At 46.9% G+C, this 18,551-nt stretch overlaps 1 protein-coding gene across 1 annotated transcript in view; it reads left to right on the top strand.

Moving 5' to 3' along the window:
- Positions 1-18,551, top strand: part of kif21a (kinesin family member 21A) — a 53,915-nt gene that overhangs the window by 4,172 nt on the left and 31,192 nt on the right. Inside the window, 1 exon segment of the mRNA XM_056598469.1 lies at positions 16,367-16,589. Within this exon segment, the coding sequence (XP_056454444.1) occupies positions 16,367-16,589 (223 nt within the window).

Here is an 18,551-nt window from a genome sequence, read left to right as displayed (position 1 = left end):
CGATATCCTTTGTCGATAGTCTCTCACATACTCACTCTCTGTGTGTGTGTGTGTGTGTGTGTGTGTGTGTGTGTGTGTGTGTGTGTGTGTGTGTGTGTGTGTGTGTGTGTGTGTGTGTGTGTGTGTGTGTGTGTGTGTGTGTGTGTGTGTGTGTGTGTGTTATTGACTGCCAGTGTAAGGTCCGCTTGCTCTGTTCGTCTTTGTCTGATTATTTCTAAACTTGTTCTCGTCTGTTTATTGCTGCGTCTGCCGCTCTTTTGAATTGTAATTTTGCATTTAGAGACTATCTCTCAACTTCACACTCTGACTCGTATGAATGTGTACTGTTCACCTGAGGACAACTCCGGGGAGTTTCAGTGTTTACGCTGAAACAACATCTGATATCCGTTTGATGTCATTTAAAGTTCAGAAAAACAATCGGTTTATTGTCTAGAAAATTAACACAAGGAGGGGCACTCCTACATGAGAATGTACCAGAGCATCTTAAACAATGCTGTAGTCAACACTGTACACACCACAGGTGTGTAGTGGGCATTGTAGACACTGTAGATCAGAGGAGCAGAGGGTCCATCATTCTGTCTAACCTTGGCTCCCTGCGGGTGGTTTCAGAGTGCTACCCAGAGGTCCATGAATACACGGCCACCCCTGGGTCCCCTCAAAGTGAGCGTCTTGATTCCATGATGGCTACATCATGACTCTGAATGGACTCGGGTTCATAGCGCTACGGCGCCTCAGCTAGCTCGGCATGCTAGCCTTTAAATACAAACCCCGTTACCGGTGGCTGCTTACTATTTAGAGACTTCCAGGGATTTATCTGTTTGTTGTCTTTTTTTAGAAGCAGGTCGGGTTAGACAGTACAGATATAGTTCATTAAGAAGCAGGTAGGGGTTAGACAGTACAGAGAGGTCATTACAGAGCAGGTAGGGGTTAGACAGTAGGAGGCCTTCAGGTAGACAGAAATTAGAGAATCGAACCCGGTAACTCTCAGCTTCAGGTCAATCCCCTAAACCGCTAGTTATCCCGCCGCCATTCTTAGTGTACCGGTATCTCTCCTTTTGATTTGAGAAGAGATGGTACTCAAGAGGAAGTGAAACCGGTACAGAGCACCAGATGATGATACAGGACACATCCATAAACACAACATGAGTCATTCCCTGACCTCAGGGTGCAGCGCCCCCCATGAGGGCGAAAATGTTGACTTTTCCCCGCTGGAAAGTCCTACAATGGAGCCAGTGAGGTCCAGACCTCCTGTCCCACGCCCACCCCCCCCCACTCTGTATGGGGACAGTGTTCTCTCTCTCTCTCTCTCTCTCTCTCTCTCTCTCTCTCTCTCTCTCTCTCTCTCTCTCTCTCTCTCTCTCTCTCTGCCCACACGTTAACCCTCAGCCTGTAAATAGCCTCCAGTCGACCGCAGAGCGCCCGAGGGCCGTAGTTACGCCGTAACCTCCGACGCAAGCAGGACTCAGCACATTCCTCCCCCCCACGCTTCTGCAGCGACGCATCAGCATCACACACACTCCGCCAGGCATGGCAGCCTGCGTGGAAGGAGAGACACACGCATGCTAACGTGTGTGTGCACTACGCCCCTCTAATTACTAATTAGGCTGTTTACCGCTTCTCTTTGTTTTTCTGTGCTGCGACTTGTTCTCTCTCTCTCTCTCTCTCTCTCTCTCTGTCTCTCTCTGTCTCTCTCTGTCTCTGTCCTCTCTTTAGATATCTTTCCCTCTCTGTATAGCTTTCTATATCGAGATGGCTCGCTCTGTCTCTCTCTTTCTATATTGTTGGACCTATCTCTCCATTTCCACATCTATTTATCTCTCCATCCCTCCATTCTCTCCATCTATGTCTCTAATTCTCTCGCTTTCTGCATCTATATCGAACTCCATCTCTCTTCAGCTATATCTCCCTCTTCTCTAGATTTCTCTTCATCTACATCTCTCCTCTCTCCCTACGTCTCTCTACCTGTATCTCCCTCTCTCCCTATATCTCATTCTCTTTCTACCTGTATCTCCCTCTCTCTCTATATCTCATTCTCTTTCTACCTGTATCTCCCTCTCTCCCTATATCTCATTGGCTCTCTACCTGTATCTCCCTCTTTCCTACATCTCATTGTCTCTCTACCTAGTCTAGTCTGTCTTACATATTTTTGATAAGGCAATATGTAAAGCGTCTTAGAGTACCATATTAAGCGCTATATAAATTTCATTTATTATTATTATTATTACCTGGATCTCCCTCTTTCCTACATCTCATTGTCTCTCTACCTGTATCTCCCTCTTTCCTACATCTCATTGTCTCTCTAACTGTATCTCCCTCTCTCCCTATATCTCATTGTCTCTCTACCTGTATCTCCCTCTCTCCCTATATCTCATTGTCTTTCTACCTGTATCTCCCTCTCTCCCTATATTTCATTGTCTCTCTACCTGTATCTCCCTCTCTCTCCCTATATCTCATTGTCTCTCTACCTGTATCTCCCTCTCTCCCTATATCTCATTGTCTCTACCTGTATCTCCCTCTCTCCCTATATCTCATTGTCTCTACCTGTATCTCTCTCTCCCTATATCTCATTGTCTCTCTACCTGTATCTCCCTCTCTCCATATATCTCCTTGTCTCTACCTGTATCTCTCTCTCTCCCTATATCTCATTGTCTCTCTACCTGTATCTCCCTCTCTCCCTATATCTCATTGTCTCTCGACCTGTATCTCTCTCCCCCTATATCTCATTGTCTCTCTACCTGTATCTCCCTCTCTCCCTATATCTCATTGTCTCTCGACCTGTATCTCTCTCTCCCTATATCTCATTGTCTCTCTACCTGTATCTCCCTCTCTCCCTATATCTCATTGTCTCTCTACCTGTATCTCCCTCTCTCCCTATATCTCATTGTCTCTCGACCTGTATCTCTCTCTCCCCCTATATCTCATTGTCTCTCTACCTGTATCTCCCTCTCTCCCTACATCTCATTCTCTCTCTAACTGCTCCACACACGTCGGCCTGTCGACTCAGGGTACTGGTGTTACTGGACGTCAACCCCCCCCGCCCAGTTCAACCCCTCCCTGCTCCCCCCCCTCCTCCTCCGTGTCCCCGTGGGAGCTGCCCCCCCAGCACCACAAATACCCCCGGCGGACCGCTCCGCCCCCCCCCGCCTCCCCTCCAGCGGCCGTATCCGTTATAGACCGCAGACGTCCGCAAATAGACAGCAGGGCTCCTAATAGCCCCCCCCCCCCCCCCCCCCCCAGAGGAGACCCCTAACTTAGCGTGTGTCACGGGGCCCCGGCGGGCGGTAAGCAGACCCCTGGCGCTGGACACGGACACCGGCAGCGGCCCACTGGCTCCGCAGCCCCCCGGGTTAAATAAAACCACGCCAGACACGCGGCCTGACACCTCCAGGTGTGTGTGTGTGTGTGTGTGTGTGTGTGTGTGTGTGTGTGTGTGTGTGTGTGTGTGTGTGTGTGTGTGTGTGTGTGTGTGTTCTCATTGGCCCTGGGTTCATGTTGTGCCGGTGGCTATTCGTGCAAATGGGTATACCTGCATGCAAGCACATGCACACACACACATGCACACACTCAACTACACGTACATGCACAAACTAAACTACACACACTTAACTAAACTCAGCTGCGGGCTGGCCTTTGTCTCTCTGGGCCGTGGGCTCTGGGGGGCCCGGGGGGGCCCAGGGGCCCAGAGTTGACACAGCAAGGCTCCCCGTGTCAACTGCCCTCGGTCCAGTGGACCTGCAGCCCAGACCTGATGTGGGGGGGGGGGGGGGGGGGGGGGGGGTTTGACTCGGAGCCTAAAGGTCCTGGGTTAGAGTCCCGAGGACGATAACCTGACCCCTGCGTTCTACTCTACTTAAGGACTAAAATAATGGCTTAACACCAACGGGGGGAGGGTTGGTGCAGGGTAATAGCCAGGGGGTTTAGGTTCTGGGTTCAATACCCAAAGTCCACCGCCCACCTGCATACGTCCCTGAGCAAGATGTCCTCCCCTACCCCTACCTGCTCCTCAATGACTTCATTCTCTTCATGCCTCTGGGTGAAGCATCTCCTAAATGGATCACTAGTCAACAGAATATGGACTGCATAGCCTCCCCCCCACTACCCCACGCCCCTCTTATGCACTGAGTGTATGTTGTACGTCCTTGAACATAAAAAGAGGAACAGTGTGTTCCTCTTTCTTCTGACAAATGTACTTATTGTAAGTCGATTTGGATAATAGCGTCTGCTGAATGCCCTGAATGTAAATGTGGATGTAAAGATTGAAGGATAGCAGATAGCATTGCCCAGCTGTGCGTGTGTGCAGCTGACGCGTGCCATGAAGTGTTGAGGTGTGAGGCTGTGAGGATGTGGTGTGGCATATCCTTCCTTTAACTATGTTTAGGATCCAAGAGCTTTATTCAACCAGCCGCCATCTTGGTTCTTAACATTAGCTGAGGTGTGGCACTGAGCCAGCTAGCGTTTAGAACCAAGATGGAGCCCCAGACAATGAGACTCACCCCAGCATCGTTACCATGTTAGCCTGTCATTACTGCGGCCGAGTTGCTGAAATTAGCCGAATAGCACAGTGTGTGTGTGTGGATGCCGTATTGTTTACTTGCTGTATTTCAACCAACTAGTTACAGACACGTGTTGTAGAGATGACAGCTACTAGTGTGACATGAGTAACACACACACACCACTCACACACACTCAGCACAACCTGTTTTTGGCACGTGAGCGGTGAGCTTGGCTCCACGACCTTTGACCTCCCAGGAAGCAGTAAAGCTGTCGATCTGAAGGCTGTCAGCCTGCCTGTCTGTCATCTAGCTGAACTGCGTGCGTTTGTGTGAATTGCGTTGGGTAAATACAATTTGAATTGAATTCATGTTTAAAGATGTGAAGCCTCGTAAGTCTCACCACTACGTTTGTTGGTTTGAGTCCCTCTCAGTCACCTTTAAATTCATCATAGTGGATAATGAGAAGCCGGGTCAAGCTATCTCCTCCTTGCACAACCCTCTGTTGACCATGTGACCAGCCTGGCCCATTGGGCATGTTTAATTCCTTCCCAGTTTATCTGAAAGGCATTGATGGGGTTCTTGAATTGATAAACACTGAATGTAGGTCAGCGGTTTAGTTTATAGACGCCTTGACTCACTGATCACTCCTTACCCAGCACTGGTCAGCTGGTATGAATGTCCCAAAGTGTGCAGCCTCTTCCTCTGGTGTGTAGAACTTGTAACTGGCAATCCACTGAAACACAGTACTGGTTTATTTCTAGTTTCCATCGTCCTTGGCGCTGTAGGGAAAACATTTCTTTAAAGCTGATATCGATGATAACATGTTTTCCTCTGAACTGGCTGATCTGGCTGTTTTGTTTCTGGGTGGAAATGTTTGTTTTGTTTGTCGTCTGCCATTTATTTATTTATTAAGATAATCTTCTGTACAGGAAGGATATAAGTAGGTGGTGTGTGTGTGTGTGTGTGTGCGTGTGTGTGTGTCTGGGGGAGGGGGGGGGGGGGGGGGGTGCTGGTGGTGTTGGTTTCCACTGGTTTTCTCCGTCTCCATAGCGACGGGCTGGACTCCACCTGTCCTGAGGTCCGTGCAGCGGGCGCCTCTCCGTCAGAACAGCTTCTGTTTACGTTGGAGGGGATTGAACCGAGTGGGGCCAGAAGGTTCCGTTAAGTCCTCCACTTCCCAGGAGTGGGACCATTCACCGTACAACGGTAGTTACTGTAGTTACGGTAGTCACTGTAGTTACTGTAAACAGACATGGCCGGTGAACACAGATTACACCAGAGCTAGAGGGGGCATTTACAGAGGGAAACACGTGTGGCTGGCTGGCTGGGGCAACTGTTGTGTTGATAGCATGCGGTGTGAGATACACATGCTATCTGTTAGCTTAGCTTTCGTTTTTCGCATAGCACACCGCTGACATGCTAGCAGGGTAATGCACTGTGGCAATTAGCATGCTAACATGCTAATACTTGCAAAGTTTCAATGTTTTGCAAGCGAACGGCTGAATGGACGTGGGACTCAGACAGTTAACTTATTATCATGTTGGATGCACAATTACAACAAAATAATCTGCAAACACACAAATAGGACTGTGATCATGATCACTGACTTTCATTAGGGTGTGATGTGATGGAGGACTCCGCAGGCCTGTGGTCTGCAGAGGTTTTTAGACGTGATATCTGTTCTCTAACTATACACTGTTCCTCACGTGAGATCCGCTGAAAAGTCGGTGCTCATCAGACGGCAGTGAAATCCATTTTGTAAAAAAAAAGAGCGTGTGAGCGAGGAAAGAAAAGCAGAATCCAACCGAACGCTTGGCAGAAATCGATATAAACCAGTGTTCTTGGGCACTAGACAGTCCTGTGTTTTTATTTATCTTTAATCATTCTCAGTCTCAGAGCGGAGCGTTTGATCTGTCGGTCGCTGCTCCTCTTGCACAACTTGAAAAGCAGCCTCAAGGGCCCCGGCTTTAGTCTTGGGAAATAAAAGGATTAAAGTGTAACCATGTGGCAAACAGTCAACAGTACGGCTGGAGAACGGGCTGTATCGTCTTACTGAGCGCTTTGGGAAGCTGTATGCTAACATAACTGGTATTTAGTATGTTTTGAACGCTAAGCCTTGGGTAAACATCTCTCAGAGTAATACACACATGACGTAACACTCCTGGTCCCAGTGTTATGCAACCCTGCTGACGATAGCTTACCTGTGCGTTAGTAGCCCTCGGCTATTGGCTAACAGTTATGTAGGAATCACACCTCTCAAACATCCAGAAGTGGGCGAACCCAAACTCTAACCCTGGCTGAGCAAGCTAGATGCTTCTTGGAGGAATTTTGAGTGTGTACATCAAAGTAAATAGAGTTTAGACTATTTAGAATCTACTTCTAAAGTGTATTTTCTAGGCTTGTACATGCAATGCATCGTGAGAGTTTTGTAGGTGATTCTCCACCATAGGACTCCTGAGAGTTGCAGTAGAGTCCTAACTCAACGTGACTACGACGTGACCTAGGCCAGCCTCTGTCTGGTCAGGTCTCGCATGAGAGGCTTTATGGTATTTTCAAACACAACAATGTCTCCCCACAAGGGCGAATCATATCATGATTTATCACCAAACAATGACCAGAGAACCCTTACTACTAACACGATAACGAACATTCGAATAGTCCTCCGCTCCCAAAATGGAGGCGGTCATTGCGATGTGACGTAAATGCCAAACGGACTGCATTTATAGACGGACACTGTTCTAACCAATGGCCACTCGAAGCGCTTTCAGATACTGCCCAAAATTCACCCATTCATTCAAACATTCACATACCAACGGCGGTGGCAGCCATGCAAGGCGACAGCCAGCTTGTCCGGAGCAGTGAGGTTGAGGTGTCCTGCTCAAGGACACCTCGACACTAGGAGGAACCGGGAATCGAACTAGCAACCTTCCCATTACAAGCCAACCCGCTCTACCTCCAGAGCCACATGTCACCCACACGTACAAGCCTTATTGACCTTTGAGACCCAATACATTGGTTCATATGATATTATTACGTTGGGTGACGCAGAATGTTTCTTAAAAGCAGTTTTAAGGGACAGTATCTCCCTGTGATTTCCGGGCGGCTGTGAGGTGGATGCCACGGTGACGTCTCTGAGGAGGGGTTAGGAGGTCCGGTCGCGTCTGCGTCTCATCAGTCTGACATCTTCAGCTCTCTGGTGCCCAGTCACATCCTGCTGGAATCGGATTAGGCCTTTAATTCCCACCCCCCAACCCCCCGCCGCCGCCGCCCATGGCGGTTACCGTGGCAACCCCTCCTCCTCCACAGAAGGATGGGAGGATAAACTGGATAAAAGTGTGCATGCAGGTTTAACAGCGAGGGACACTGGAGGCTGCCGCTAGTTATAGTCATGATAATGAGGATTATGAATGTCAGGGGATGCACACACACACATAACGTGATGGATCACATTGAAATATTTCAAAGCGTACAAAACAGCATAAAATAAACTGCAGGGATTGATGATCCCTTTGTTGCTGGGAGTATTCATCCCCGCTGGGAGACTGTTGCGCTACGTTGTGTGAGACCTGGTTGGGGTGGAGGGGGGTAGTATATCCACGGGGTACATCTAGGCCTGTGTATTGTCTGCTGCGAGATCTCCCGCGTCACCATGGCTACGGCCACGCCACTGTCTTCAAACACACACACACGCGCACACGCACACGCACTCACACAAAAGCCACAGAGGTGGTCAGCCTTTACACTTTAACTCAAACGGACGGCATGGCATTAAGCTCAACACACTGGCTCCTCCCATCCTGGTCCCAGCCAATCATGCAAGCTATTTATGGTCCAGGCCACGCCTCTCTGCAGGTCTTTTTTTGGTGTTCTGTTGCAGGATGATTCAACGCTTATTTCTTCCATTTTTAATGAGGGGATGACGATCGATCTTCACATCACTCAGAGAAGAGACCACTCACTTACTAGATAACATACTCTCTCTATTGCTCTCTCTCTCTCCGCCTCTTTCTGCATCGTCCTCTCTGTCTCTCTACCTCGGTTGTTCTACAGCAGCGTCGAGATTGTAATTATATAAGAGCTTAACATTGATTGTACTTGCAAATAGAATTCCCTCTCTCTCAATGATTGATATGGACGTTGTTGCGGCAGGTCGGGGCGTGTCCCCTGCTTCATGACATAACCCAGTCCTCCCAGTCCCCTGACGCCCCCCCCTCTAACCTGGTCTCCACAGTGCAGACGGTGCTCTCTTCTCATTGGGAGTAGTGAGGCCGGCACCTTGGTGTCCCTGCGGTTGAGGCGGAACGGAGCTCTCCGGGAACAAAGGGAACAAATGGGATTTTAGGAATTTCCCGTTGCTCAAACTCTGAAATGAGATGTCTCTCCCTTGAGGGCACTGTACAGCACACATTTATACTGTCTGAGGCGCTGGAGAGGACGGATGAAAACCATTTCAGGCAAAGGCTGGTTTTGAAACCTGAGAGTTGGCTGTGATTCAGTGGGAGGCTGAGTGAGGCTGTGGTCTCGGGACAACATTGTTCTGCAATGGGTGCAACGTGTTTAAACACGGTATGGACCGGCACCCAGATGATATCCACTATCACAAGCTGATATTAACGACGAAAGGCACACACAGTCGGACAGTAACAAAAGAGGAATGGCAGTCTATCTGTTTCTATGTGCTTGTAGCAACCGGCATTAGATTCCTGAGCTAGACACTGGATCAGGCTTACTTCTGCTGAATCTGTTCTAATGTTTGGTACAGAGGATGAATTCAAAGACATTTGCTCCTGGAAAGGTTTTGTGCTGAGTCATCCTTTCATTAAGCGAGACTCACTGGTCGTTGTAGTATGACGAGGCTAAACTACGATCCACTCTGTTGAGTAGAAGCTCTGGTGTATCTGTGGACACGTACTGGAGGGGTCTGCGGTATCCATGGATACTCTGGGTCTCCATCTTGGTTTGTCTCCGGTATTCATGGATACTCTGGGTCTCCATCTTGGTTTGTCTCCGGTATCCATGGATACTCTGGGTCTCCATCTTGGTTTGTCTCCGGTATCCATGGATACTCTGGCCTCCATCTTGGTTTGTCTCCGGTATCCATGGATACTCTGGCCTCCATCTTGGTTTGTCTCTGGTATCCATGGATACTCTGGCCTCCATCTTGGTTTGTCTCTGGTATCCATGGATACCCTGGTCTCCATCTTGCTTTCAGCATGGAGCAGCAGAAGGAGGTTGCAAGGGAGATGAGGGAAACATAGATTCTTGTGAGAATCGGGACTCTTTGCTTCCGCAATACTTCTCAGTATCTTGTCAGTTATTCAGTGACAGATAAATACTGGTAGTGTCCTACAGGGAGCACTGCAGGGTATTCACCTAGTCACTCTGCATCCACTATGTTATGTTCTGTTCATTTAACAGCTGGGACTACAGAACGTGAACCCCAACAATAAACGATGCAAAATAATGATCTTAAAATTGTATTGCATTTAATTTACAAAAACACAGTATTTACTGGATTTAAGTCCAATACGTATCGTATCAGCACTCAAAAAATGTGATAACATAATGTGAAGTCCCGCCCATAACCTGGCCTCATTGGAAGAAGAGACCCCATGACCACCGCCATCTTATTGAGAGGGACGCAACAGGAGGTGTGTGTTGTGCCGGGTCACATGACCGGTTTGTGTCAGTAGCAGCAGGCCACGAGAACCTGGCGTGACCTCTAATCCCTGACCTGTTGACCTTTCACCTTTTTTGAGGAGACCTAAACGCGTACGATAGAGAAGTCTCCTAAAAATACGTCTGACCCATCCTCTACAGAAAGGCTCCTTATGGTGTTAGAGTACAAAAAGTGACATAAGATAACCTCTACTATAGAATATGGTACTTTATTCAAACACGCAGATGATATGACTTTAAGTGTGGAGTAGAAGTGTGGACTTCCTACTTACATGCCGAGTATGTTGGAAGATAGTCTTTCAAATCAGATTAACCTAATCTCTGATTACAGACAACCTCAAATATTGGTGCACACAGGGTGTTTCACTTTATTTGTTTCAATCAATAATTTAGCTGGAGGTGACATGACAACATAATGACTTAAAGCAGGTAATTGTCTGTTCAAACCAACACAACCCATACTTGTCGCTGTGTGAACTATGTGGCTGCACTGGTTTCAGATCAACACGACTGGCTACTGTGGCGATTGATTTGATTACACTGATTATAACCACCTTCGCCAAGCTTCATCCACTCATGGGGATGAGTTTCTCTTCAGTAGAATATCTCTTCAGTAGGACTGCTGGGTCAGAGGTTCTGCTGTAGCACAGTAGGACTTCTGGGTCAGAGGTTCAACTATAACCCACTAGGACTGCTGGGTCAGAGGTTCAACTATAACACACTAGGACGGCTGGATCAGAGGTTCTGCTGTAGCACAGTAGGACTGCTGGGTCAGAGGTTCAACTATAACACACTAGGACTGCTGGGTCAGAGGTTAAACTATAACCCACTAGGACTGCTGGATCAGAGGTTCTGCTGTAGCACAGTAGGACTGCTGTATCTGAGGTTCAACTATAACGCATTAGGACTGCTGGATCAGAGGTTCTGCTGTAGCACAGTAGGACTGCTGGATCTGAGGTTCAACTATAACACATTAGGACTGCTGTATCCCAGAGCAGAAAGATATAATTAGTAGTAGTAATTGTAAAGAAATTTCCCCAGTTTCAATTTGGAGAAGCATTTACCCCCGGGGCGGCTGGCAGGGGAGGAGAGAGGGCGGGGATGATTTGTAGAAAGTGTGTCAAAGCTGACAGGATTACACAAACCATTAGCATGTGAAATAGCCTGAAACAAAAGGGTCCATGTGAGGGGGGGACGGGGGGACAGGGGGGGTTATTACAACTCCAACGGTCTGTACCTCTGAGGAAGCGCCTATTGTGAGACACCGGCTGAGCGCTGCATCGATTGTCTTTGTGTCTTTGTGTGTTTGTGCACAGAACTGCAAACACTCACACACACACACGCGAACACACACACACACACATGCCAATGCACACACACACGCCAACACACACACACTCGCCAGCACGTCACACACACACACACCCGCGTGCTGACACACACACACACACGCGCGCCGACACACACACACGCGCGCGCGCCAACACACACACACACACGCGCCAACACGCACGCACACACACGAAGGCCGGGACTCATGCCAGCCTGGTTCACAGGTGTGGACGGAGGAATCTGGATACCTCTCAGACTCACACCCTCGTATCTGTTGGGACTCGCTGCCCTGTTAGTCATCACCAAGCATCAGGTTCTCGGCCGTGTTGCCGCTACTTAATGATCGTATTAATGAGGTCATTATCTAGTGACCGCCTGAGTCATTACTGTTTGTTGAATAAGCTTCGATATCTTTTAGGGTTTGGAGGTCAGTGGGCCGGCGGTGTTTACCTAACCGCCGAGCAAACAAGCTTATAACGCTTGCACACACACACACACACACACACACACACACACACACACACAGAGACACACACACACACACAACACACCACAACACACACACACACCAAAACATATCCACACACACACACCAAAACATATCCACACACACACACACACACACACCAAAACATATCCACACACACGGACACATGCTCACGCTCAGGAGTACTGGGGTTCAAAGGAGGCCAGATGCGACCACACAGCAGGTCCTCCACCTTATGGACGACATGTCCTTGACCATAGCAATCAACCTCATTTATTAAAGACACTGACGGCGAGTTCCTGTATTCTTTTTTAGAACCTCTCAATGTATCAGAACCGGGTGGTGTCAGAAGAACCTGTCTGAACCGGTTGGCGTCAGAAGAACCTGTCAGATCCGATCAGAACCTGTCAGAACTTGTCTGTGTCAGAACGTGGGGTGACCTTTCGCTCTCCCCGCCCGTCCGGCCGGTTGCCGTGGTGACGGGGATGGCGGGGGGATCCAGTGTCACAGAGAAACACAATGGACGCCTTGTTCCATCGCTGACTCTTGAGTCCTCTGAACACTGTACTCAGAGGTAGAGAGACAGCTAGAGAGACAGGCAGGTAGACAGACGGGCAGGCAGAGAGACAGACAGACAGACAGGCAGGCAGAGAGACAGACAAACAAGGCAGAGAGAGTGACAGTAAGAGAGACAGGCAGGCAGGCAGGCGGAGAGACAGACGGAGAGAGACGGACAGACTCTAAAGGCTCTAAAGTTAGTATTCCATGAAGTATAATTTGTGTCAAAGGGATTTGGTCAGAAATGTTGGCCCTTGGAATGTGAAATTACGAGTCTGTGTTCTGACACACACGCACGCAAACACACACACACACACACACAGCCCTGCGTTGGCGTCAGGCCTGGTAATCCGTGGGCCGGTCTCAGTTGGCTCAGAGGCCTGAACATCAGGCCTGCAGAGAGACACGAGCGTTCACCAATGGAGAAGCAGAACAGATAAGCCCCGCCTACATGGTCAATGAGCCACGATATTAGGCCTTGGGGGGGTCAGGTGGTCATGGGACCGGCCCGGACTCAGTCCTCAAACTCACTAGGTCAGCTTCTCTCTGAGTTTGGATCATTCATGTTGAATGGAGGGTTTCCCCTTCACCTAGATTAGAACGTTCCCAAACGGGAACGCCGACCCCACGGTTCCCAAACAGGAAGTTCCATGGTTCCCAAACAGGAAGGCCCACGGGTTCCCAAACAGGAACACTGATGGTTCCCAAACAGGAACCACGGTTCCCAAACAGGAAGTCCCACTGTTCCCAAACAGAAAGTCCCATGTCTCCCAAACAGGAAGGCCCACGGTTTCCATGGTTCCCAAACAGGAACGCCCCCACGGTTCCCCGGTTTTCCTCTCTGGGTCTGTGTGTCGGTGCTTTGGGTCCGCTCTAGAGAAGCGCTCTGTGTTTAGAGGCTATTTCTCAACACAAACCTGGCATTATCGGAGTGCTGTCGGGGAACCAGGATTCAACCACGAGCCCTTTATTTGAAGGGTTGTGACGATGGTTTGGTGAACCACACACATTCCCAGAGTCGGTATCTTTTGAATTCCCCAAGCAGGACGCATCACCGTCACTTTGAGTTGTAACATAAGGATTTGATTAATTAATTAAGTGTGTTACGAATACTCTGATCCCTCTCTGTTCATGGTATTAATGAATGATATTCATGTTATTAATGATATTAATCCATAATATTAATCGTATTTACTAATGATATTCATGCCATTCATTTATCGTATGCGGGGTATAAATGGTGTTAATGAATGATATTCATGGTACTAATGATATTAAATATGATCATTATGGTGTTAACCTATGATATTAAGGATATAGCCGAATGACATTCAAGTGCGTATTATTCCAGGTATATTGGTTATTGATTCATAGTAATGGTAAAAAAATTAACTAATGTATATCATGTGATTAATTGGTAGAATTTTTTCATATTTCATAATGGTATTAACGATGCTATTCATGGTATTAATGATATTAATTCATGGTATAATAATATTAATATTATTAACTAATGATAATAAAAAAAAATTTGAAAAAATACAGATTAACAGAAAAAAGTGTGACATATTTTGTTAAATAATATACAGAAAAATACTCTATATCTAGTACACATACTTGCAAATAGATACAGAGAAGTGTGTGGATAAAAAAGAAAAGACAAGAAAGAAAAGGAAAAAAACAGTAAAATAGAAATTAGAATAAAGACAGCTAGAGAAATGTGCCAAAGGTTACAAGCCCATGCCAGTGTAAACAACGAAATAATACATCCCTAATATGTCAAAACACACACGCACGCACGCACGCACACGCGCGCAGCAGGGAGATTCTGTGGGTTTACTTAAGCAAGATTATGGTAATTGGGTAACTTTAAAATTTTGTTCAGAAAATTAGCGGCAGAGTGAAGGTTGTTTAAATTGGTCTCATTAGCCTTAATAATCCGAGCAGTTGAAAGTTCAAGATAAATTACATCCAAAAAGGTGAGGACCCAGTGTCTGATGACAAGGGAGTGGGGAGGCTTCCATCGCACCGCAACAATCTTTTTGGCAGCTGTCAGGCCTGCCAGTGCTATGCGTATTTTAAGCTTGGTGATATTGAGCTTTGCGAAATCATTTAACAGAAGGAAAGAAACAGTCACTGGTATTGTTACTGATAGTAAGTCCGACATTACGGATGTCACTTTAGCCCAGAATCATGACACTGGTGGACAATCCCACATCATGTGAAGGAAAGTGCCAGGAGTCTTCATAGTGCATAAACTACAAAATGGATCACTTATGGCCTTCATACAGCAGAGTTTTTTCGGTGTTAAATGTGTTCTATGAGCATAACTAAAGTGAATTTTTCACGAAGAGAATTAGGGGGACAAATCCACCTATCTATGTCTGCTTTAATTCTGTTCCATGCTTCTGAGTAATTGTGTGTCACAAGATGCGGTTTATAGATGGAAAAATATCAATCCCAAGATACTTAAAGTGCTGGACAACCGGAACCTTAGCTGGAACTTGCAGTGTTTTAGCTGGCTCATTAAATGGTAAGAGGGCAGATTTGGACCAATTAATTTTGAATCCTGAAGACCACCAAACTCCTCACAAATTGACAGCAGATTAGGCAAAGAAAGTGTTGGGTTTTCCATGAATACTCAAATATCATCAATGCTACATGGTGTTGAGTGTCATAAACAGAGATAGGCTATAGGATAGTAGATTGACAAATCATTTGCGCTAAAGGTTCAAGGTAAAGTGCAATGAGTGCCAGACTTAAAGGGCAACCCTGGCGGGAAGATCTTTTAACCGGAAACAGCGTGGAAGATAATTGCCCAGTGAGCACGGTGGGCCGAGGGGTTAGAATACAGTACCTTGACCATACAAAACTCATTTTTTCCAGGACAGACCACAAAAAGGCCCATTCAAGTCTGTCAAATGCTTTCATAGCAACAAGGGACAGCACAGCTGCAGGTTCTGTTTTGACACTTGCAGCATCTATCACATGGAGAAGACGTCCTACATTATCTGCGGCTAGCCTTGATTTTATAAATCCTGTCTGATCACAGTGAAGTAGTTGGTAAAATAGAGGTGAATAGCTGGTAAATAGTCCTGAATACGTCGGGCAAGTACCTTTTGCGTTAATCGGAATTCAACAAACTGAGAGGCCTATAATCTTGACACTGTTGAATCCTTGTCTTTTTTTAATAGTAATGAAATCAGAGCTATATTTACAGCTCTTGAGAAACCGCCTTTATCTATAGAGGCTCTAATCATGTCTAAGAGTAGTGGATCTAGTTTGCTCCAGAATGTAACATAGAATTTGATTCATAGAACTTTATTCCTTTGCATTGTAAATACAGCCATTTTCAATTCTTCTAAATAAATCGGGTATTTCTGGCGAGTAGAGTCACCTGCTGTATCTTTCCCATTTCTGCTTTAACTGTGCCAATACTCTTAGTTAGTGCTACCAAGTCTGTTTGGATGGCTTTTAATTTGTCCTCTGTGCCCTTTCACATCGTTTGAAGTTGATCGAAGCGTGACTCAAGGTAGCCACGTTGCTTCTCTAGCACCGCGTCCGCCAGGGCCTCCATTTCAGATTTCCCTCTCGTTACCGGAGCTCTTTTAGTTGAATTGGCCATGGCTTCTTACAGACAGCTTAACGACGCCGAGTGACCAAAAAAACCTATATAAAATAATGAAATTGACAATACTGGGTTGCGCTATGGAATCAATGCTGCCATCTTGTCCAGCTGGTCACGTTAACTATTGATAATCATGACATAATGGTATTAATTCTGGGTATAACGATGCTCTTCCTTTGTTTGCTTCAGGATCCGGCCCCAGCTGGGCCGGGAGAAGATCGAGGGATGCCACATCTGTACTTATGTGATGCCCGGGGAGCCACAGGTGATCCTGGGGAAGGACAAGGCCTTCACCTACGACCACGTCTTCGACATGGACTCCCAGCAGGAGGCCATCTACGAGGCCTGCACCGAGAAGCTCATAGAGGGATGCTTTGAGGGCTACAACGCCACCATCTTTGCCTACGGACAGGTGGGCAGCACTCACTCATGGACATATTATAGAAAGGACAGCGGACTAAAACATGACAGCGGACAAATTCATTCCTATGAAACTGCTCAATGGCACAAGGGAACATCTAGGAGAGATTGGCTTCCGCATCATGGGCGCCTTGCCACGCCCTAGTGCATGACATGCCGGATGCAGAAATATTCTCAATAATTAGCATTGTTAGCATTGTAGCATCATAAGTGAGAGGTCTGAGCGAGCACAGTGGCATTGTTTACCGACCATGGGAGTATAAGTTACTAACCCCCCTGATGATTCTCTATATGTTATCTTTAAATTACACTCCTCCTGCCATCTGGACAACAATTATTATTGAACAATTATTATGCCGGGCCGAAACAACATTTGTTTCACTACGACTCCGATAAAATACATAAATAAAATAAAACGCTTGAGGTGGCGTTTTGAAAAGAGAAAACGTGCAATTTATTAGTACATGGTATAAAGATAATTATGAGCCTTTGGTTGATATCCAGATTATTTTTGCGGAGACATATTCCGGCTCCCCACTTGTATTGGAGTGAACGGGGATAACTACTTCTGGGACTCCATGAATCAAGGGTCCACAGCCTGCTAAAACAGCTGCAATACCAGTCTTGGCCACTGAGCACTGGTGGATTGCGGAAGTATGCACTGTTCCTGGGGGCCTGTGCAGCACTTAACTCTCTGTCTGTCTTACTCGCTATCTCATTGACTCGCTGTCGCTCTCTCTCTCTGTCACTCTCCATCTCTTTGTATCTCTCTCTCAGTCTCTCTGTATCACTCTCTCTCTCTGTATTAGTCTCACTCGCTCTCGCTCTCTCTAGCTCTCTCTCTCTAGCTCTCTCTCGCTCAACCATGTTGTACCTGATCTTCATAAATTCCCGCTGTTTAATGTTCTCTAGTAGCTGGAAGGACAAGGGGTGGTTCTGTGTGTGTGTGTGTGTGTGTGTGTGGTGTGTTGTGTGTTGGTTGTGTGTGTGTGTGTGTGTGTGTGGTGTGGGTGTGTGTGTGTGTGTGGTGTGTGTGTGTGTGTGTGTGTGTGTGTGTGTGTGTGCATTGTGGGCGTGGTCACTGATAACAGGAGGTGAAGGAGCTTTGGAGTTTGACCGTGAGTTACCCCCTGACAGAGCCGCTCCAGTCTGTATATTAATCCTCGCCATAACTGCGTCCTGCTGATGTATTTGGCTGAAGCATTATGCTAAATCACGAGTGGTTGACGGGGCCTAATTCTAGAGGGCAGAGGTCACCTGGAGCGGAGGGACCAGGCTGATAAGTACGTGTTTGATCACGGTACACAACGTCTTCAGAAGGACTGAGTGGAACCGGGGCTAGTTTTTACACTAGTGTACGAAGTACTAATAAATACTGTGTGTGTGTGTATATATATATATATATATATATATATATATATATATGTACACATAAATACTGTATCTATATATAATTTCATATAAGAACTTATAAATACTATCTGTGTGTGTGTGTGTGTGTGTGTGTGTGTGTCTATGTGTGTAATGTATATATACATATATTTATGTATAAATGTAATAACTTATACATATAAAATACATTTAAGTACTTATAAACACAATGCTCATAGGCTGATTTGGAGGAGACTAGAGGAGATTAGATCGACTGACCCGGTTAGTTTTTCAGATTGATGAAAGCATTTCTCTGGGCTAGGAGCTTTAGTATGGTCTCAGTGGAACCGACCCACCCCTTAAACAAACACACCGTTAGGGAGGATTCAGGGTCCAGTCTGAGTTCTGCGGGGACACCGTGGCCAAGCCTGACAGCCGGTCGACGTTCAGATGGGATCACTGGATCATAACAAGAACCAGTTCATGACCTCTGATGAGGGCTGTTTCAGATGGGTTCCTGCGCGCCCACTGAGAGCGCACGCTCATAAAACATGTCGTCCGCCGATACGGGCCAGGCCCAAAC

This window comes from Gadus chalcogrammus, chromosome 9 (genome assembly GCF_026213295.1).
Source record: "Gadus chalcogrammus isolate NIFS_2021 chromosome 9, NIFS_Gcha_1.0, whole genome shotgun sequence".
In the NCBI taxonomy this organism is placed as follows: Eukaryota; Metazoa; Chordata; class Actinopteri; order Gadiformes; family Gadidae; genus Gadus; species Gadus chalcogrammus.
This window is presented reverse-complemented; position numbering and strand designations above follow the sequence as displayed.